This window comes from Triturus cristatus, chromosome 7 (assembly GCF_964204655.1).
Source record: "Triturus cristatus chromosome 7, aTriCri1.1, whole genome shotgun sequence".
NCBI classification, from domain to species: Eukaryota; Metazoa; Chordata; class Amphibia; order Caudata; family Salamandridae; genus Triturus; species Triturus cristatus.
In genome coordinates, this window is record NC_140590.1 from 1,631,280,902 (window position 1) to 1,631,304,507 (window position 23,606).

At 46.1% G+C, this 23,606-nt stretch overlaps 1 protein-coding gene across 1 annotated transcript in view; it reads left to right on the forward strand.

The window, feature by feature from the left end:
• PRPF6 (pre-mRNA processing factor 6) overlaps positions 1 to 23,606 on the forward strand; it is a 349,710-nt gene that overhangs the window by 150,370 nt on the left and 175,734 nt on the right. The window contains exons 10-13 of the mRNA XM_085619664.1: positions 830 to 948; positions 2,989 to 3,207; positions 3,662 to 3,784; positions 16,755 to 16,876. Of these exons, the coding sequence (XP_085475790.1) occupies positions 830 to 948; positions 2,989 to 3,207; positions 3,662 to 3,784; positions 16,755 to 16,876 (583 nt within the window). The remainder of the gene's footprint in view (positions 1 to 829; positions 949 to 2,988; positions 3,208 to 3,661; positions 3,785 to 16,754; positions 16,877 to 23,606) is intronic.

Below are 23,606 nucleotides of genomic sequence, written 5' to 3' on the forward strand. Positions count from 1 at the left end.
TTACATTTCCAGATATTTTTAAAGTCTGGCAAGTTAGTTTTAAACAAAGGTTGAGCGTAAGAATCTAAGCATTTCATACTTTTCATAATTTGTGGAAAGGAATCCAATAGCTGCTCTTCTCACCCAGCCTTTATATACTAAAACCTCTTAGCCATGAACTTAAGATCAGAAGTTCAGAAATGTTCTAAAGGCACAACTTTCATTTTTTAAAGACCCACAAGCAAACAAAGATGAGTAAGATATGAAATCTCAGGCCCTGCCCTCCTTCACTTATCGACCTTACTGTTGTTGTGTATCAGTACAAGAATTCTTACTAAGCTATTAAAGTCTTGTAATTGTTTCTTTAACCAGTGTTAGGCTATCATCACTAAACATTGTCACTATCATTTTTCCTATGTAATGAATTATCTCTACCGGCAATATTACACTGCAGTTATTACCACTAGCTGTGTTACACTTCAGCAGTTGTAGTACGTAAAGACTCTTCTGCAGAATAAAATTAAGTACTGCGACTAGTATTGCTGACAGCGCCACTTTGTTATAAGTATTCATAGTCTTAGCTCCCCATTTAAGTGCATAAAAGCTTGGAGTGGGCAAAACGGATACAATATTTGGGTTGCTTAACTGGATGCCTGGTCTTTTTATTCTGACATTTGCTCCTCTATCATGACGTTGTCTTGTATAGTTTATGTAGAGCTTTGCTTTTGTCCACTGAATGTATTTGCTGGTCTCTCTTGGATGTGGTCACGCCTGCAGACCACATTTATGGCTGGTAGCTTGTGGTTTGTGTTTTAACCTTCAACCCTTCCTCTCTTCTTCCCTCTGCTAGCCCTGGAGCATGTGCCGAATTCAGTGCGACTGTGGAAGGCTGCTGTGGAGCTTGAAGAGCCCGAGGATGCCCGCATCATGCTGAGCAGAGCAGTAGAGTGCTGTCCCACCAGTGTGGAGGTGAGTGCTGGTGCTACTTCAATGTGTGGTGTTTGTGCAATGCTTCCTATGGTGAAAGGACAAAAGTTCTCATGCTTTTTAAAGAACCGTTGTGTGTCCAGAGTGAGCTGTCTCGGGCTGCTCAGTGTCATTTATTCCCAAATGAACCCTACTGAACTTTGCTGCTGTTCTTCACAAGCCTGAAAGCACATTCCAGTTGTCATTAGTGTTTTCTGCACACTCCAAATAGTTGCTCTGTTGCTGATCCACTGCTTTCTTATAAAGGTGAGAGTAGACCATCCACATGTATTTTTTTTCATTAAAGTGCGGCTTCTGATTTTATAATGGAAAAAAGCAAAACTGCTGGCCCCAGAAAGCAGTGCAGGTAAGTAGCACTTTTCAGAATGGCTAGTACACTTTTAAAAACAATAGGTGCCTGCAATGCTGTTGTCTCCTCTCCTTGCAGAGCCTCAACTCCACTATGGGAGAAACGGTTGGTAGCCATTGCCTTCCACAGAAAGTGTGACTACCACACTTGTGGAAGTTTGAGGGGGAGGAAGCAGGGGGAGGTTAACTTCCCAGTGAAGGGGAAGGCCCAGGATTAATGTTGGGAAAGTGTTGGCTGGCTAGGTGGTGAACACATGGCACTACTTTTCAGCTGAATGGCTGTTAACATTATCACAGAGAGAATTCAAAATATTTGCAGCTGAATGGCTGTTAACATTATCACAGAGAGAATTCAAAATATTTGCATTCTTTGAATGTGTAGGGAACTTGCAGCATAGCGTGATACACAGAATACATAATCTAAATTATGCTACAAATGTATAGAAAAGTTAAAAAAAAAATTTAGATGATCAACTTGATGCAGCTAAATATTATATGAGAAACATAAATCTAGAGGCACAGGCAGAACAAACTTTTCCAGGATACTTCAAAAGCAGAATGTGTGGAAGTAGTTCAGGAGGTGATGGTTTGTTCCTGTGTTTAACAATTAAAAAAGCAAAGGGCTGAAAAGAATAGGGCCCGAAGGTGAGTCACCTAAACAAAGAACTCAGGAGTGGTGAGGTCTTTGTGGTACTTAAACTGGTATAGGGGACACGAGAAAAAGGGGAGCTAAGCTGTGAATAATTTCAGACACAAGATAAAGAAAATGAAATGAGCATGAAAATGAAGATATGCCATTATTAATGAGAAGAAATATAGAAGTACTAAACGTAATTGAAGAGCAGCAAGATAGTAACCAGGAATGCCAATAAGTAGAGCACAGTTGTAGACCGTGGGGCTTGGGGGAGGGTTAGGAAACCGTCTTGAACTCAATAGTAGAATATAGTTTCAATGTTAAAATGTCAGGTGGCAAATACGCCGATAGAAGACATTTGCTTTGAGAAAGAATGCGAAAAAAATGCTCCAAAGTTTTTCGAAGAGTGAGATATGGGAAGTTGTGATGGTAGAGTGAGAGAGTAGATGGGAAGCTGGACTAAAACAATCTCTTTGTGAAGCAGATTAAAAAGAGTGGAGAATCAGCTGGTGCTAATAGTGGTGAGAGATTTAGTGCCATAACGAGTAGAAGCAAGGGAGGAGAAGGAAGGTAGGGTGATTTGGTTTCTTTGTGTCACCTAAAGCCAACTTCCCCTCTTATAGACATGGCGCTCCTTTTGCTAGTCTTTAATTACATTTCAGAGTCGTCTATTCTATTTTTAACTCCTATTTTGGCTCTTCTTCCTGACTTTTAGGAGTTCCCTAGTACTTAGAGGCGCACAAGCCTGTTCTTGACTGATGGTCATTCTAAAAATAACGCGGTCCTTAAGTTGTGAGCTTCTGTTTGTAATCATTGAAGCGTAAAGATCTTTCCTACCCAGGGTTTATGCTTGCACCTGTGTATAGACGATCATGAACAATGTGGTTTTCATACTACAGCCAAAAAATGGTGAAGGTTTAATAGCAGGATGGATGAGCAGTAAAGGCAGTCGGTCGCAAAACTGTTTATTACCGCTGTATCTGGTGGTCATCGTTGGGTGCCCATCCTTATCATGTTAACATTGCCCCCTTTCCTTATAGCTGTGGCTTGCCCTCGCTCGCCTGGAGACCTATGAAAATGCACGTAAAGTGCTGAACAAAGCCCGTGAGAACATTCCCACAGACCGGCATATTTGGATCACTGCTGCCAAGCTTGAGGAGGCTAACGGAAACACTCAGATGGTGGAGAAGATCATTGACAGAGCGATCACATCCCTGCGCGCCAACGGAGTGGAGATAAACCGTGAGCAGTGGATACAGGTGAAACTGCTGTTTAAGAAGTGTTCTTCTGGAAACCTGAACCCTGCATGGAAACATTGATATTATATTCTAAGATCACTGAACATCTTTACCATTTTGGTGACCACTGAACTTCAGAACCATCTCTGAGGCCTTTTTCCTCTGCTTTGTGCCCTTGCTGGAGCACTGATCTCCTCATCTACTTCGTCTGAGGTCCCTTATTTCCTTTCCTCTCTGGAGCCTCTGATCCCTGTACTGCGTCACTCTGGAAGGGGGGGGGGGGGGGGGGGGGGGGGTTGGTGATCACCGAGTCGATTGAGTTGTGTGTGTGTGTGATGGTTAATCGTGATTTGAGCACCCACTCTAGACTGGTAGATCACAAGGCTTACGCGATTGCCCTGGATTCTCAGAGTTGAGTTGCAACCTGATCGATTTCATTGATTGTCTGATTTTCTGTTTTGTGTCCCATTTTCAGGATGCTGAGGAGTGTGATAAAGCTGGTAGTGTGGTTACTTGTCAGGCTGTTATCCGAGCAGTCATCGGTATTGGGATTGAGGAGGAGGATCGGAAGCACACGTGGATGGAAGACGCAGACAGTGTAAGTCCCTGATGGATGCTAGCTGTGATCAATACTGTTCGTGGTGTCTGAAGGTCTTACAGAAGACCCTTGATTCAAACTGCTGAGTGTGTAAATCAGTAAGGTAAAACCAGTATGTCCAAATTGAGGGCAAGGCAATGTCCCAAACTTTTTAAAAGACTGTGGGCTTGCACATATTATAGAAAGTATGTATTTTTATTTTTTACATTTACCCGCTTGTTGGATTTGTTTTGGACCAGGACTTCACTTTTTTAGGAGCAGCAGACACACAATCAAGGGTTTCTTTTTGACAGCACTTACTTCAGAGTCTGCATATCGAGACTAGCTGTTAAGAAAAAAATTCTGGAAATTGGAGTTTTAAAAGAGATCAAAAGAGCTGCATTCCAGGATTTGAAGCATTGGAAAGTCTTTAGAGTAGAGCAAAAAACAAAAAAAGTGTTCAAAATATCTGAAGAGCAAAAAAGTGGAATGTATGTGGTGAGGAGAGTGTAGATGGAATGTGCTGGGGCAAAATTCCTCCCTATTACTTTGTGAATTAATGCTGCCCGGCTCTTTACAATTTTTGTTTGTTTATTTGTTTTTGTTTTTTTCTTAATGCTTAGTGCATCCTTCTCTGCAGAGATGACTACTGTCCTGCACCACTGTGTAGGAAAGGCCTACCGGCTTTCCTCATGTAAAGCCTACACAATCTACCATGGTTGTTTTGTGTTTTTTAGGAATTGCGTGAAGGATGCTTGCATGTATGTGTGTTGTTTCACTTGTGTGCTTCAACCATTCGACTCCACAAGTGTGTGCTACACAAGACGGTGGTTGCTGGGTGACTAATTTCATCTTGTGTAACATGTGTTAAGTGTATATTCACTCAGCAGAGGCATCCTAGCATTGTGTTCGATGGCATGTGTAGCTGTAGATACACCTGCTCTGCGTACTCCTGACATCTAGTGTTGGGTCCGGAGCTGTGCAAGTTGTATTTTTTTGAAGACATTTTTCGTGTCACGAGGTCTAGTGACTCCTCCTCTCGGTGGTAATGCACATGGACATCGGCTCCATTATTAGATCGTTTTTTGTTCGCAGTTGACTTCTTACGTGTGTGCCTCTGCTCCGTGTTTCGACTTCGTTTTAGTTAGATTCTCCAGTTCTTTTCTAGGTCTTCTACGGTATTGTTATTTTTTGCGCTTTTCCATCTGCGACCCCGATCAGAAAGTCTGCCGGTTCAAATTCGTTTAACCGAAGTCCCTTTAGGGCACCGCCCTGTAGAACCTACCTTCAACATTATTACCGGTTTTCCTGAAAATGCTCCACTGGTAATGGAACGTATGCCTTTTCAGTTTTGTCTGTGGTGCCACACGAAGTATCCGCACACGGGCGAACATTCAGTGTGCAACTTGTGCCTGTCTCCAGATCACAAGGAACTTGACCAACTCATGCAAATCCTTCTGGTCGAAGAAAACACTTCAGGACTGTATGGCTTGTCGCCTCAAGATGTCTCACAGAGCCACAGACGACACTCCTGACATTTTTGGGCGAGGAGCACGCCCAGCAGCCACCAGCTGTCAATGAAGAGGAAGCCTTCTCTGTCACTGAAAGATCCAAGCTTGTGGTAGATTTGGAAATGTAGGAATTTCCATCTGCTCAGACTGTGAGTACTGCACCCCTGCACCCCCCACCAGTGACTACCCTATTCTACCCCCTGATCACACAACACCTTTTGGGGCCAGACTGCAGCATTTCCTTCCAACCTGGCATTCTGTCACCACAGGCAAATGTATTAGCCATTATCCAACATGGCTATTGTGTGGAGCTCATTATCATGCCACCCAACATCCCACATCATGTTCACAAAACATCACACAAGCATCAAACATTGCTCAAACAGGAAGATCTGATAGAGACATTTAACCGCAGATGTCTTACTTTAGAATACTCCCCCAGGTGCGAGACTGGATCTGAAAATGTTTCCCCATTGTACGTCTGCGCGACTCTGTATGGACAAAGTCCACCAGATGTGATGTTGACTGAGTCCATAAAATCACACCGCCAAAGCGCTGACATCAGTTCCTCCTTTTCCGTGCTTGCAGTGCAGATCCGAAGCAGTTAGGGGGGCGTTTTTCAGGTCCATCTCGATGTTTTGTCGAGAGAGCGTGTTCTTTTTTGCGATGTCGTTGGGGTTTAAACCCTGTGGATCTTGTGACCGACAGATGTTGGTCACGGATCCTCATATCGCCTGTTTGTGATGCCTTGGAGAATACCACGACTCCGAGGAGTGTGGTTCCTGTCCGTGTCTTTGTCCAAAGGCATTGAGAGTGCGTTGGATGAAACGTCTGGCGGTGCACCTATCTGTGAAACCTGCAGCGACGTTAGTCCTCAAAGAAGTCCAGAGACTGATCATGGAGCCGTTCGGGTGAGGGGCTGCCTCTGTCGACATCGAGGGATGCTTCAGAGTGCAGATAGTCGGTACATATGTTCATCTTGACACCGTCTTACAACCTTTGGTTGTGGAGCATACACAGGAGTCCACTCGCACCATCCTAAATGTCCTGGAGCCAGAGCGGCTCTAGCCCAAAGGCAGGAATATTATTTTTCCCTGCATAAGCTTTTTGGGTCTCAGTCTCCCCCTGGTGAACTTTCTGGCCCCAAGGAGGTAGGAGGCATCCTGAGTAGATCCTCACCTGTGGGTTCGCCCTTGGTGACAGTTGGACCCTCTAAATTCGTTATTGGGTTCGAGGCGGCTCCAGTTCACAGCCTTTCTGGGTTCTCACCTTTGGCGTCTGGATAGAGTCAGCCAATGCTGTCGATCCCATTCAATACGATGCCGCAAAGGCTTCGGATTCAGCGCTGACAGAGCTGTTTGCTTTGGGCAGCTCTCCATCTGGCCTTATTCAACCTGTTTCTGTTTTTCCCATGGAAATGCACAGTTTGGCAGGTGAAGGAGGGAATGCAGGGTGTCTAAACCCTTTGGGCAATACTGTCCACTCTCTTTTGGAAAATTGACTGACTGAACTGGGAGAGGCTAGTGGGCTAGAGTCATCTCCAATTTCATATTTACTTTCTCCACCTGGTATGGCAACGGAGGAAAGTTCTTTATTTGCAGAGGTATTGAGGGGGCAGCTGTAGACCTGGACTGCCAGCTTCCCTCAGTGGGAATGGTCCACAGACCCTTTGGTTGATGTTCTTCTTCAAGATGAGACAGGAGTGGAGCCTTTACTCCCTTATGAGTCTCTGTTTGACCTTTTGTTAGGTGCCTAGGAGAGACCTGTGTCAGGATCTTCAGTTGACCAGTCTGTGGGTCTTTGGCCTTGTCCCGCCCGTGGGGACCCACTTTGTCTCCTGCGACATGCCACTGAAAAAGGGCTGGTAGTTCAAGCTGCTACAGCTTTGCAGGACCCTAGTGTCCTTCCCTTGGTTCCACCAAATAAAGAGTCCAGATGGCTAGAACATTGCGGGTGGAATATATTCTGTTCCATCAGTTCAGCATTGAGGATGTTAATTACGGTGTGTGTTTTAGGCAGATTCTCTCACGCTTTGTGGGGCTTTTGAGGGTGCTGATTTACGCCCTCTGTGTCGGATTATTCCTCTGTCGTTCGAGATCATACACTATGCTTATTTATATGATCCTCTTATTGGTCTTGGTTAACTACTTGTTTTCCAGTCCGGTAATAGACGTTGCTTATGATTGATAGTAAAAGTTCTCCACTTATGCTAGAATTTAAGCATCCTTAACCAACGTTTATCATCTTGTGAGCCTTACAAAACAGTTTTTTGCTATTCAGGTTCTATCTTATAGCCACTGCTTTGTGTAAACATGGTTGTGCATGACCCTTGGACAAAATTGTTTTCCTGGGTTTATGTAATGTTTTAATAGGTCTCCAGAGGACGTGGTCTCTCGGTCAATTTCATTCCCTCTATTTAGAGGGTACTTAATATTCTTGTCTCTTTTGGGTTGTTATAACGCCTTGCGTTATTACAAAAGGTTTTCCTTCTTTTCTGAAGGACATTTTCCTCTCGATTAAGGTTTTCCTATACATAGCCTATGAGGGAATATGCGTTTACCTCATAGCTTCTACTTTTTGTAGATGGCTTTTATTGTTATCTTATAGCTAGGTACTTGTAGTTGGATTCACACTTAGCGAAGTGCGTGTCCTAGATGACATGTACACATTGATGTTTATTTTATAGATCGATCAGATGCCTTTCTTTCTATATCATGGATCGTTATATATATATATATATATATATATATATATATATATATATATATATATATATATATATATATATATATATATATATATATATATATATATATATATATATATATATATATATATATATATATATATATATATATATATATATATATATACACACTGTCTTAAGTATGAGATACCCTTTCTGGATCATCTGTAGATGGGTCTCTATTCATAAAGTATGGTCAGCTGGGCTTCTGATAAGCTTGCTGGATAATTATGCCTCAGGCAACTTGCATTTTGCTGATGTTTTGAATGGCTGTTGCTTTCTTACGTGGTATGATGCCCACTATTGTTTCCATACTGTTGTGTCAATATTGTCTAACTGATTAGTTGGCTTTATGTTATATCTATGTGTTATACTTTTCTCTTGTCATTATATAGGCGGTTATTTATTTAGCTCCTATGCCAGTGTACATCTTGGAGATCTCCTAGATGTATTAGTATTATCTCTAGTAGATTGTGCTAGGGAAAATCTGGTCTTTACTAATAATTGTTATTGCTGCTGGTGGCTTTGTGGTCTAATACGTCCACTTTAGGGGTCTGTGTTTGTCTTTTTAGTCACAGATTCAACTCTCAGGGGGTCCACTCAGCCTTTCTCACTTCTGAGGTCGATAAAATGAGTACTATTGAGTTTGGTAACAATAAACATCTGTTATTCAGCGCCAACCTATCCTTTGCTGGTATTGTGCACTTTACACATACACAGGTTATGTTTTGTAGTTTTTGACGTTTTTTATAGAACATTTGTTTATGCTTTCCCACGGGTGAAGGCATTTCCCTGTGTTTACAGAGCAGGTCTGGTTCGGATAGAATTCCCTATGGAGAGGTACTGCTCCATGGCATGCTCTGCCGATCTGTGTGTTGCAAGTATCGAACATTCTGTTCAAGTCTAGTTCTGCTCACAGATAGCTTTATATTATGGGGAAATTTGGCAAAATTGTGCTACTTTCATGGTTGTCGAACTTTCCATGCTTTCTAGGTCTTAATGACTTTTCTGGCTGCGGTCCCATCCGCAAGGCTTAAGCAATGAGCATGCATGGGTTTGGAGCCCCTTATGGGTGCGTGTACTTTTCTATTCATATTATTACTTCTACCTCAGTTTGTTAGGCCAACAGGAATGTTTTATTCCCATTCTTTTTCATGTCTTATGTCTTTATTTATCTGTGGTTCCGTCCACAGATTTTTTTTTTATGGAGTATATTATGGCTTTCCTCAAATTTTTATGAAAACCCAGTCTTTTCCTCTTTAGTCTCAATGCTTTCGTTATTCAAATTCACATCTTGAATTATTTCGTTATGGAAATTTATATTCAAATTTAAGGCTTATGATTATTTGACACAAGGGTGTTTTTATTTTCGCACATTGTTTTAATAGGCAGTTTCTATATGGGGCTTCCTGTTTTGAGCGTGGAAAATAGCCACGGAAGAAACTGATTTCAGGGGGGTGGATTATATGGACTCAGTCGATGTCACATTCTGCGGATGATGTCCATACAGAGTCGCGCTACGCCCTCTGCCGATGCTCGGACGTACTATGGGGAAAAGTAAGGAATCTGCAGCAAGATTCTGTCTACGCTGGATAATGCTTTACCTTAGGTAAGTAACTTGTTCTTCAAGCTCTTATCCTCAAAGGTGCTATGGAGTCCGTCTCTCTTCAACATCAGGGTTCAGGGTCCTTATACTTCCTAATCCCAAAAAAGGATGAGCCTTAATGGCCAATCTTGGATCTCGGGCCCTTAAATAAATACATCCTTTCAGAGCACTTGCACATGGTTACCCTACAGGATGTCATTCCACCGCTCCAACAAGGTGACTTTATGGCAACATTCGAATTAAAGGATGCCTGCTTCCACGTACCAATTCACCCTGTTCATCGCAAATACTTGAGATTTGTCATATCAGGCAAACATTACCAGTCAAAATCTTGCCACTCGTAGTAACTACTGCACCTCGAGTGTTCACCAAATGCCTAGCAGTGGTTGCAGCGTATCTGTGCAGACAAGCTATCCACATATTCCCATACCTGGACAACTGGCTTATCAAAGCCAGCACTCTTCATCAGTACCACCATCACACTCAGATCACCATAGATCTTCTCCACAAATTGGGGTTTACTATCCACAGCCCCAAATCTCACCGACAGCCATTACAAGTTCAACCATACTTGGAAGCAATCCTGAATATACAAACAGGATTAGCTTACCCAATCCTGTAAGAATTCAAAACTTGCAGACAATACTGTCTCAGTTTCAGACCAACCATCAACTCACAGGAAAGATGGTCATGTGTCTCCTAGGGATGATTGCTTGCCTCATTGCCATAGTTCCCCACGTCAGATTACATATGTGTCCATTACAACAATGTCTAGTTCATCAGTGGTCACAGTCGCAGGGTCAGTTCACCGATCTAGTGTTGATAGAACACCACACTCACCTCTCTCTGCAATGATAGAACACCACTAACCTGTTAAAAGGGCAGCATTTTCTCGACCCTGTTCCCCACATCACTCTCACAACAGATGCATTAAAGACGGGATGGGGTGCTCACCTGCGGGACCTTACAGTGCAGGGACTATGGGATACCAAGCACCAATCTCTCCAAATCAACTACCTAGCTGTTCACCTAGTATTGAAAGCATTTCTACCTCACCTGACTCACAACCTTGTCCTAGTCCGGATGGACAATATGACAGCCATGTATTATCTTCAAAAACAAGGGGGGGGACACATGGTCTACACAACTTTCCCTCTTCTCTCTGACCATCTGGAACTGTGCTCTACATCACCACATTCACCTGTTAGCGGAATACCTTCTGGGAAAAGACAACTACTTTGCAGACCTGCTCAGCAGGATGCAGCAACAAGTTGACGAATGGGACCTCCACCCACAAGTCCAACTACCCTGCTTCCAAAAGTGGGGCTTCCTTGAAATAGACCTTTTTGCCACAGCAGAAAACGCAAAATGCCCAGACATTGCCGCCAGGTTCCCACACCCACTATCTAAGGGCAATGCACTGTGGATGAGTTGGTCAAAAATATTTGCCTACGCTTTTCCGCCTCTCCCTCCATTTCTGGTTCGGAAACTAGGGCAGATGTCTCTAACAATGATCCTACTAGCTCCCACTTGTGCTCGTCAATCTTGGTTCACAACATTACTAGACTTTTCAGTAGTTCCACACAAGAAGCTCCCCAACAGGCCAGACCTTCTCCCTCAAAATCACGGACAAATCAGGCACCCAGATCCCAAATCTCTCAATTTAGCAATCTGGCTCCTGAGGTCATAGAATTTGGTTACCTAAACTTATCAACAAAATGTATAAACATTCTTAAAGAAGCACGTAAACCTACCACTAGGGCCTGCTATGCAGCACAATGGAAATGTTTTGTTTGCTACTGCCATTCAAAGCAAATTGACCCTTTCACAGCTACAGTACTAAACATTATCTGTTATCTAGTTCACTTACAAAAGGCAGGTTTAGCATGTACTTCTATACACTTACATCTTGCTGCTATGGCTGCCTATCTTCATAATAGACAACACCTTTCCCTCTTTAAAGTTCCAGTAATTAACGCCTTCTTGGAAGACTTAAATGCGTTCTTCTACCCAGGATTCCTCCTGCACCTTCATGGAACCTTAATAGTACTCACAAGACTCATCAGATTTTTTCTGAGCCTCTACACTCATGCCCGCTTCAATTCTTTTCTTGGAAGGTCTTATTTTTAGTCGCCATAACTTCTCTCAAACGTGTTAGTGAACTTTAGGCATTAACCTTAGAAGAACCATTCTTCCAAATGCACAAAGACAAAGTAGTTCTTCGAAGCATCCCTAAATTCCTACCTAAGGTAGTTTCCCAATTTCATATCAATCGGTCCATTGAGTTGCCAGTTTTCTGCCCTCAGTCTGATTTTGTTGTGGAAAGAGCTCTTCATTCATTAGATGTCAAAAAAGCTCTTATGTTCTACATTAATATAACTAAAACCTTCATTACGTCAAAGCAACTTTTTGTGGCCCCTCAGGTGGGGGAGGCGAGGTGAAGCCCACTCTTCAGTGCCCGCTATCTTGCTGATGGCAGACACTCTCCAATCAGGTTTAGGGATTGTGCCCACTCACCCGTGTGGGGTGAGCACACCAAAGGTGTAGCCACCCAAAGGTCAGTAGCCCATTGGCTACTGACCTCGAGACCCCTAAAACGCCCCCTAAATACAGTATTTAGGAGGCAGCCCTGTTCCAATGAAGACAGATTCTCGCAACCTAAGAAGAAGGACAAAAGAAGACGCCCAGTAGAGGAGACTGGTGAGAAGAACTGACTTGGCCCCAGCCATACCGGCCCGTCTGCAGTTTCCAGGGACCCTGCACCAAAAGTCACCTTGTCCTGCATCTAGCGACCTCCAGAACCCTGGGACGACTGATTGCCTTCAACAAAGACCGGATCTCCTGTGAACAGCAGCTCTGTTCACAAGAAACTCCCAAGACAGACTCTGAGCCTGCTGAAGACAAAGAAACCCGACGCCTGGAACCACTGCTACACCCAACGCCTACGATCCGAATCTGGGTGGCCCATCTGTCCCAGCGATGTCCCCCAGCTCTCCAAAGTCAGAGTCCACCATGGGTTGACCCCCTCCAGGACTCCCCGACGTCGCCTGCAGCATCTTCTCGCCCGCCCCTCCCCCCCCTAAATGTGAGTGGCCAGGTAAGGTGAAATCCGACCTCAAAAGAGACCCCTGCATCCAGCAGCCCTCTTCCCTGGAGAAGAGAACCTGAGGTGCATCTACGTCCCCGAGCCCTCCAACTTACCTGCCCAGCTGTTGGTTCCTCCTGGGAGTCTTTCTGGACCAAGCCTGCAGCCAAAACCCAAAACCGGCAACTCCCATTGAAAACAACAGGGTACCCGATGCCAAAACAGCACCCTGCACCCGGCCGCCTCTGTGCCGCTGTGAGTGCACCTTATGTGCTAAACTGTGGGAAGGGGTGCATAGCCTTAGCCCTGATTGGATAAGTCCCACCATCTTCAAGATGGTGGGCACTGAAAAATGTGTTTCACTTCGCCTCCTGCACCTGAGGGATGGAGTTGGCGAAGGGGGACACACCTCCTACTCTTATTAAGTTTCCCACTGGTTCTCCTGCCAAAAGTGGGGGGTTAACCCGGAGGCTGGGTTTGCATTACAAAGGCGGCAAGGCCTTTGTAGCCCCCTTCTCAAGCACTGTGCACATCCTGAGGGAGGAGGTGTGACACCTCAGCCCAGGATGTGCTTTGTTTATGGTCTCGAAGAGCTCCATCAACATGTCTGGTGGTGGCAAGCTGTTTCAAGCCAGTTAGAGACCACAGTAGGTTTAGTGGGTTTTCAGGGGGCACCTCTGAGGAGCCCTCTGGGTACATGCTTCAATAAATCCCACACTGGCATCAGTTTGGGCAATTGAGAGGCGTTGGTTGGGACCAAACACTCCTGGATTCAGTAAAGCCATCATGGTCCTCTGGAGTTTCCAGCCCATGTACTCTTTATGGCTTCACTGGCACTTACAATATTAAGATTATACTTAAATATTGTAGGGGCCTATCTACTCCTGCAGATATGCCCACACCTGAGACATAGTGCACCCTGCCTTAGGTCTTGGAAGGTCTGCCATAGGGGTGACTTACCTACACCTTAGGCAGTGCTGCTTTGACATGGCACACAGGCAGTGTGCCATGTCAACTTTGTTGGTTTTCTGTGCACCAAGGCATGCAGGCTGCGGTGGCAGTTTGCATGGCCTTGGTGAGGGGTCCCTAGGGGACCGTCTTCAGTACCAATGTCCTTGGTACCATTTACTAGAGACTTGCATGGGGGTTTGAAGTTGTGCTAATTGTGGTACAGTTTTTAGGGAAAGAGCACTGGTACTGGGAACCTGGTGAGCAGAGATCCAGTACTCTACAGTCAAAGTTGCATCAAAAGCCAGGCAAAGAGGTAGGAGGGAGTGGGTACTGCAACAGAAACCCACTTTCCTACAACACAATACTCAAGACAAAAAACAACTTGCATTAATTTACCAGCACCACAGCATCAAACAACTTCGGATATACCTTGCATCAATTTAAATACTACAATAAGAAAAAACGGACATAGAACAAATGATGACTTTCTCAAAAAATACCTTAGCCCACTCCTTGTACATGCTACTGTGATCAGGGATAGACCTGCGCGGTACACAGGATTAAGTGAGCCTGATAGTCTGTCAGTATCGACTCCAAGACAAAGAATTTTTTTTTTTTTTTAATTCACGGAGAAAAGAAATAACTCGAAGAATCACAAGCCCCTCTTGGCCAAGCACAAGCTACATCTGATCTCCAGATCCAAATCTTTTTCCTAAAGTCGGAATTCCACCCTGTTTCACATCCAGGGACTCAGCGTACCATCTGTATCACGCTCAGTGGTCCAAGCGAGCAACACCTCTCACTTCTTTCAGAGACCAACAGTGTTAAGAACCCAGTAGCACTGAGAAAAACCCTTTAGACTAAAAAATAATATTGAGGTGCTGGCCTTATGTCACATCCAGGGCCCATGCATACCATCTGTGTCCCGCCAAGTGGTGAGGCCTCAACCCTGTATCACGTGCAGGGGACAAGCATAACATAAGTTTCAAGTCCAGTTGCCCAAGTGACAACCAATTTTCGTCTTTCCTAGTGTGTAATGACTATCCAAAAAAGGTTGCTTTCCGCGGGAACGCCTAAAAGGCTGCCTTGCGACTACTCCGTTCAGACACATTAAATAGGTAATATGCCAGATTTCTGTCAGTGGAAAGACACTCCGGTTACATTTTTGCGCTTCTTCTTAGTTTGCCATATGCAAATTGCTGGGGTCTAAGGATCAGATGTGGTCTCTTACCCTCTGACAGCGACTCCACCACGCAGATTTAGCAGAACTTCAAATCAATTGCTGTGTCCGCTCACCTTCCTTGCTGCGCAGATGTGAATCCGTCCGGGCGGGGCCCCTTTCATTCGGCTGCAGTCGGATCCGAGGTACCAATCTCTCCTGGCTGGCTCGCCAAAATGTTGCTTGAAGATTAATTTACCTGACAAGAGGAGTTTGGCAAAACAGGAACAGTTGGTTTAATTTAACACTTCGGCCGGGAGCACAGTTACAGAAGCGGGTCTGAGGACTGTCTCAAAATACAAACGATTTGAACATTTTTCAGTACACTTCTCTGGGTATCATTTAGCGCTCCCAACGATCCTTTTTAGTAAAAGAATGCAGGCCTCGTCTAGGGAGTCGTAAATAAGGCCCCTGATAATAAATGCAGGTGGGCCTGGACCTTGCATGGACATAATGGGGGCCAGTTGGTATCGTGTCCAGATGTCCGGCATGAGGGGTGGGTGATCACTGCGTGTACTCTGCGTGTTGTTCCCTGATTGGCTATGTGTTCCTAACTTTATGTGACATCTGGCTTTACGGTGTTTTGGGATCATGCACGCCCCACCGGTCATATGTGCTTTATTGGGGCCACTTTCTGTGGATCATTGTAGTGTTGCTGTGTTTAAGTTTCTTGTTTGTACGTTTGTCTGCCGGCTACGTGCCACCCCCACCTGTGGCCAGTAAATCAGTAGCCCAAGCCTAGGTCGCAGAGCCTGTCAGACCACATATTTCAGAATCGGGGTTGATAGAGAGTTTACATTGGGCGAATTTTGATAATAGTGATGCGATTTGGTTTGTGTATGCAAGTGTATCATTGTGCATATTGGCATTGATTTTTATCAATATTAACAAGGGAACTGCTGAACTAAGGGCACAGTACAATAATACAATTCTGCTAGTGTCTGACAGATTTGCTGCAAGGAAAATAATGATGATGGTGTTGGAGGAGTGAGCAAATGATAATTGAGTTACAGGATTTTTATGACAGTCAACAAAGCGGATAGTGTGTTTGGATGTGAGCAGAGAGGACTCTAGTGTTGTGTAGGAATCATATGTACAAAGGTGCCTTGAGAGCTGAAGGTTATGAATATTTTGGACCATTTAGTGCAACTGTCATGGGGTAAAGAAAACCTGGGTAAGTGATGAAATGAGTGAGGGTTGGTCTGGTTTTAAATGCTGTATGGCCATTCCATATTGTGAAAACATTATAATTGAGCTTCACATCAATTTTTGAATCATACATTCAGTGCAATTAGGAATATATGAGAATTAGGGTGGCAACAGGAATGTATATATCACCATTGAAAGAATGAGGATAACCCAACTCCAGTTAAACATATTGGATGAACACCATTCAGGGCTCGAAAAATCCAAAAAATAGTACTAGTTCTGCAGGTCGAGTACCTTGAAAAATCTCCTCAACCTACCTCCAACCTGCTTGACCTCTGTCTCTGAAAGCGGAGCAAATGTGACAAGATAACAAGATTTAAAGGCATCTTTATTGCTCATTCATTTTGTTAGCAATAAAAATGCCTTTAAATCTTGTTATCTTGTCACATTTGCTCCGCTTTCAGAGACAGAGGACAAAAGTTAGTTTGTCTTCCTACTCGCCAGAAAGGGCGAGTAGGACTTAAAAACAGCTCGCTCTCATCAAATTTAGCTTGCAAATGTGAGGGGTTGAGAGGATTTTTCGAGCCCTGCCATTAAATATAACAAAGGCTCTATATGGGCAGAGCTGCTCTGACCATATTCCTGATCTTACAGCGAACGCTTAGATAATCAACCGAGCCCTGCTCCACATTGAGTTTTAACAGCCCCCTTTGTACTTTTGCAGTGCGTTTCCCACAGTGCCCTTGAGTGTGCTCGAGCCATCTATGCCCATTCCCTACAAGTTTTTCCAAGTAAAAAAAGTGTGTGGTTGAGAGCAGCATACTTTGAGAAGAACCATGGCACCAGGTATGTTTTTCAAGCACTATGTATTGAGCTTTTTGTGACACTACACTGCACTGCTTTGGAATTTTTGGAATGAATATGTCTATCACTGTTTTTGGATAACAACGCTTTACAAATACATTCAATTTCACATTATTGGAGTAAAAAATAGCACTGTCATGCATGTTATTGAAATAGAGTTAAGTGGATGCATTGAATGGTGCAGACAGTGTCCGTTCTGTGCCTTGTTTACGAAGACTCTGTAGACTCTGTATACGTTCTCCAATTTTCTGTTCTGTTCATTTTTGCCTGCATCTCAAAAAGGGTGTGTTTTTTCCTTATTCTATCTTTCGATAAGTTAATAAAAGAATTTAAGAATCTTCAGGATGAATTTCTGAGCAAGGTCCTTCTTTTGTTGTTCATTCATCAGTACATCATAAAAAAACACAATACACAGGATCAAGGTGATCAGAATAAGGATGTAAGGAGAGCATATTGCAGTTCAGCGCAAGTTCTGTTGAAGTCAACTTCACATATGACACTTGAGATTGAATTTCACCCCTTCTGTAGGAACGTACCCCTTTTTGACATAGTAACCAACACTTTTTGCCTGGTAACTGATGTGATTTCGATTGGAAGTGCACTGGGTTCCTGCTAACCAGGTCCTCAGTGCCAAAACTCTTTTTCCAAAACTCTACAATTGTTTCCCCCAATTGGCAAAACTTTAGCACCCTCAGTAAGTCCTTAGTAAGTGGTACCCCTGGTACCTAGGGTCTGAGGTACTACTGAGGGCCCCTAAGGGCTGCAGCACAAATTGTGTCACCCTAAAGGATCCCTCACCAAGCACATGCAAGGCTGCCATTGCAGGCTGCATGTCTTGGTGCAGACAAAAGTGAAAAGACGACATGTCACACATCCCTGTGTGCCATGTCTCCTACCACTGCATGTAATATTTGTAAGTCACTCCTACAGCAGTCCTAACAGCCCTAAGGCAGGGTGCTGAATATTACATGTGAGGGCACACCTGCTTGAGCAGATATGCCCCGGTGCTGGACAGTCCTATTACTGCCAGCACAAGTGACCAGGAAAGCCATTTAAAACATGTGCTAGATGCTGGTGAAAACAAGTTCCCCACTTACATGATTGCTTCACTAAAGATAGGGATGTTTGGGATCAAACATCTTGTATTGATAAACCCACACCGATTCTAGTGTTGGATTTACCAATACACGCATGCAGAGGGCACCTTAGAGGGGCCCCCTGAAAACCTACCAGCCTCTGACATGTTCGCTGACTTGTTTCTGCCAGCCTGACACCCAAGGTACTGTTCTGACTTCCTAGGGTGAGAGCTTTTTGCTCTCAGGAGACCCAGAACAAAAGCCTGTCCTGGTTGAGGGTGTCACACCCCCTCCCACAAGATGACCTACTGATTAACCTTCCTAGCTCAGAAAGCTTCAAAGAGCTGCCACGTTTGAAATGCGAATCTGACTCTCCATCACAGTAGAGGTAGTCGACTCCCTTTGTCCAGAGCCCCTTTGGCACCTGGACAGGCTGGAAAATTAGCTGGTCATGTCGTCTTACCACCCCTGGGCTTAACTGAGGTGGACACAGCTTTTCAGAAGTAGCCATCTTTGTGTTGGCACACTTAGTAACTCTGGGACACGGTTATGCTCACTTTCCACAGGAAGTGATCATATAAGGGGCTTGGTGACCCCGAGGGTCAGTAGCCCATTGGCTACTACCCTACACTCCCCTAACACCCCTAAATTCAGTATTTAGGGGAGCCCCTGGCACTAGAAGAACAGATCCTAATGACCTGAAGAAAGAAGGACATGAAGAGTTGCATCCTGCAAGAACTGAAGACCCAGGAACTGACCCGGCACCAACCCTGCTGTCCTCTCTGCTGACTTCGACAGTTGCGCCAAAAGTCGACTTGTCCTGCAGCTATTGAATGCTTTCCCTCTAAGAATAGATAGGTTTTCATTTTGGACACTGTGTGCAAGGTTTCAGGCGCTGATTGTCTCCCTGCAGACTGTTCTTTTCCATTGTGAACATGACAATCTGCCTAATGCCCCTCAGTGACATCACTCTTCTCTGTTAGGAGGTGAAGTTTCCATCCTTTCCCTTTCTCCAGTGGAGGTTTATCCTGCTACAGCAAGGCTCTCCTTTTCCCATAACCTCCCCTCCTGTATTGCTGGGTGCCATCTCACAACGTTGGCCTACTGTTGAGCTCTATGAGGTAAATTCAAAGACACCTTGACTAGTCCAAATTGGTCTAACATTACCTATCTGATAGAGACATCTATCCACAGATTCCTTAACTTAGAATATCCCCAGGCGTCAGACTGGATCCGTAACAAACTTTGCAGCAGCACCTCTGCGCGCAGCCTGGGTGGGTCCCCCTCTAGGGTCCATGTCGAGTCGTTATAGCGTGGCCCGCCTGGGTCCCCCTCTACGACCCACGGCGCCTCCGCCACGCTGCATAGACCCGCTGGGCTCCCTGCGGCGCCGCAGGTGGTTGCCGGTGATCATAGCCCTGCTTTGAGCACACCCCAGGCTCCCGGTCAGGCGGTCACCTGTCCGGAACCGGGGTCGGCGCCGGAGGCTCGGCTCTGCCTCCGCTCCTTTCCTCGGAGTCGGAGCCTAGTATGGATAAGGTGGAGTCGGCGCCGGTGGGGCACCGAAAGCTTGCCTCACCAGCGTCTGCTCCTTCCTCGGAAGGGGAGCTTATCATAGTCTTGGCGCCTAGTCGACGCCGGATGCAGCCGAGTCGGTGTATAAAGATGCGGGGTTGGTGCCGAAGCGCGTCGCTTCGGTGCCGTGTCGGCACAGAATTATGGACTCTTCTCCAGAGGCCTCGGGAGGGATTTCGGCGCCGTCTTCTCGCCCAGCGTCGCCGCACGTACTGTTGCCAGTGCGCCCCTTGGAATTTTTTGCGCTTCCTCGGGAGCTCCCAGATCCGGCAGGCTCTTCGCCTCCCCATGAGCAACATCAGGATCCTCATTCTTCGATGGGACTCCCTTCCGTGGAACATTGGTCGCACCCTCACTGTCTGGGGAGGGTCAGTTTACAACCCTTCCCCACTGATGCGCTATTGTGTCCTCCACGGAGGGCTACTGAGGCCGGTGCAGCTTTTTTGAGGGTGGTCTCATTGTCCACCCGCATTTTAAGCATGCAACCCCCTACTGCCCCCTTGTTTTTTGACCCCTTGCTTGAGGTCCTTCATCGGGGGTCCGGGAATGTGAAGCTGCTTCTACCCTTTGAGGCTTCCCTTTATGATACCCTTTTAGGTACCTGGGTCCGGCCTGCTTCAGGTGTCCCGGTGGCTCGTTCAGTTTTGCACCACCACCACCGTCCAGCTCCTCATGATCCTGTTTGTCTTATTGTACACCCTGATGTGCAAGGGTTTGTGCTGCAGACTGCTTTTCTCTCCCTGCTCCCTCTAACGCTTCCTCCCACTCGGGAGTCCAGATGGCTAGAGTCATGGGGCAGGAACGTCTTTGCTTACACTAGTGCGGCCCTACAGTCCTTAAATACAATGTGTGTTTTGGCGCGGGCTACCTCTGCCCTGTGGGACTCTGCAGAGTCTTTGCTTTCAGCCACCTCTGAAGGTGCTCGGGTTGATCTCCTTCGCCTCCTCCGGGATGGCCGCAACCTTGCCGAATTCACAATCCGCTCAGCATTAGATACTGTGGATTCTTTAGGCCGTGCTATGGCGAGCTCTGTTGCCTTACGGTGTCACGCTTGATTGCCCGATAGTGTCTTCCCTGAAAATATCCGGGAGCGACTGGTTGATTTACTCTTTGATGGGGTTATGCTGTTTGATGCTCACGCCGAGCCTTACGTCTTCTTTTTCTGTGGTCAAGGGTGATTACCCTTTTATTGGCATCCCTTGGATGCGTTGTGCTTTGAGCCGCCTGTTGGCCTGCTGTGGGCATGTTCCACAGATTGCTGTGTCTGGTCCTCTGACTGTGGTATTGAGCCAGTGGCTCAGTTCGGTAATGTCATACGGCTCGGAATTCATGATCACAGGTTCAGTTTGTTACTGCGCTCTTTTAGCTTGGCTTATTGCCCAAAGAGGTGTTCCCCGTTGTTTGGGGTATGCATACTCCATGTGGGGTACTTGTATGCTATTATATAGCTTTGCTTATCTCACCTGGGCCTGGAGATTCTGTGGGCTTCATGCGTCGCTTGGTGGTCCGTTGAACGGTAAACTATGTTTTTCCCTGGTGCCATCTTCTTACGCCCTGGTCATCCTGCCTGTTGCCTGTTCCACCTCCCTGGGAGGTTGCTTGATCTCCTCTTCAAAAGCGGCTCCTACCTGCCTTTACTGTACTAGGTGTCCTCCGGTATGGACATGTTCATGCTCCTGGCTTGTTCTGTCTCTACATATGTATATGTTTATACATTTATGTATGCGTGCCGGTTGCCTTGGTATTCCTTTTCCTACGTCGCCACCTCTTTTCGAGGCTGCGAGGTAAAGACCGATATCTCCATGTGTGAGGGAGCGTTTTTTGAGTTGTTGCAAGCTGCCCATAGGTTCCTCCTTGCTTCCGCTTCCTGGTGTGATTTCCCAATTTGACAAATGCTACCTTTTTGGTGTTCAACACTGTACGTGTCTTTTCTGGAGTGTTTGGTCACAGATTCTAAAGCTCTTTCCACAATTCGTTACCTTGGTGTTTTTGGCCACATCCTTCGGATATGCTACTGCCTGCAAGTCTATATTGTGGGTTGTTTCTCACTTTGGCTTCATACTGCCCAGTTGGGCACTCTTATGCTTCTTGTGTAAGCCACTTTAAGGTCTCTGTGGCCGTTTTGCCTGCTGCGTGTTCCTACCTGCTTCAGCGGGTTTAAAATTGATGGTATTCGCCCCTATTTCCCATTTTTGGGATTGGGTGTTCACTTGGCGTGTTTCTTGTCCCGCCGGCTGTTCCAAACGCATTGCTCAGGTTCTAGCTCTTGCCTTTGGGCTCTTGGCAAGAGCTCCTTCAGCCTTCCTTCTATAGGCTAGTCTGTTAGGCTCTGGTTGCATCTCTTCAGGTTCTTTTCGAGCTTGGGTCAGTGTCCTCATCGTGCGCGATTAAGCGGAGAGTGGTCCTGCTTCCTCTCTCGCTCTCTTCTTTGCTCTGGTATATGGCTCATGCCGTTCTACCTGTCATTTCTTTATACTGGCATGGTGTAGCACCATTCTGGCATTTTTAGGATATCTGCCATCCCGTTATTTCTGCTCTTCTGAGCTGCTTGGGTTGCTGTATGGCTGTTCCGCCACAGCCTCCCCCCTTTATCCGTCACTCTGTTGCCGGATTGGATGCTTGGCGTTTTCTGTTGTTCTGTGGCAGACCCACCTCCCCTTTGGGGTATGGCTGTGCTATCTATTCTAAGTTAAGGAATCTGCGGCTAGATGTCTCTATCAGATGTACGAGTTACTTACCATTGGTAACGATGTGTTCAAGGCATGTGGGCTGCTGAATTCATATCTGTGCATAGATCGCCGCCTAGTGTTGGGTCCGGATGTTTGCACGTTGTTGTCCTGGAAGAGTCTTCGAAGTATCCTGAGATAGGTGACTCCTCCCCTGGACCACAGTGCGCATGGGCATCCTCTCCATCCTCAGATTGTTTTTTTCCGCCATTGGGTTCGGATGTGCTTACCTTGACTCAAGTTAGGAAAACTTTTTTCAGGCCAAAAGGCCTTTAGTTCGCGTCGGTACTGTTCCCGATCGGTATCGACAGTTACTTGTTAGTTTACTAAATTCAAGAACAACTTTTTCGCATTATATCCGACCATCGACCCCACATCGACGATGGAATCGAGGACACCATTCAAGCGGTGTCCTGTTTGCAATGCGAAATATCCCCATGTCGACGTCCATCCGGTGTGCAACAAATGCCTTTCACCGGATCACGACGAATCCACATGTATGGCCTGTGCCCGATTCCGATCCAAAAAGACTCTCCGGAATCGACGAGCAGCGAGACTTGAAGCGCAGCAAGCGGCACCGGCCCCGACCAACATCTTCAGCGCCGAGGATGAAGATGTGGAAGGCGTGGAGAACCTACCCTCCAGCCCTGCTTCCAAACACGATTCCGGATCGGAAGACATCGAAGAACAACTCTTTCACAGGGAAGAAGCCGACACCGAGGTAGGAGACTACGATGAGGCCTCAGGGGCCGAAGAAAGTAGCTCCGGTGACGAGCAAGGCCTACCCGTACAGACGGAGGATATCCCAATGCGTCAGTCTATGGCTCCGGTCGAGGGATCGCCTTCGGGCCTTACCCAAGACCTATCCCGCAGTTCTTTGGCCCCGCCCTCTGGCCCGGCCTCGGACATTCAGCGACAGCCATTAGTACCCAAAACGACTGGTTTCCCTTCCTCGAAACCGAAACCAAAAGTCGTATCGGTTCCACAGAAACCGAAACTGAAACTGACACTGGTCGGATCGAAGCCCACTACACCTTCGACGCCAGCCAAACCCGTCGGCACCGACCGCACCAAACGGGACTTCGGTGCCGAACTCGCAGCAGCCGACGTCGGCGCCGACACACGGAAAAAGGCCATCGGTACCGCCAAACCGCCTCGGCCCCCGGCACCGAAACAATCTGCTCCGGCCACGAAGGTCAAAATGGCCGCTGCGTCGCACACCACTTCGAAAGCAGCACCGAAGGCCCAATCATAGACGCCGTCGACAGCTACTACCTCTCCTCGACTCGATGACCCCGTGGCCCCGAAAAAGTCCACGCCTGCCTCTACAGAACC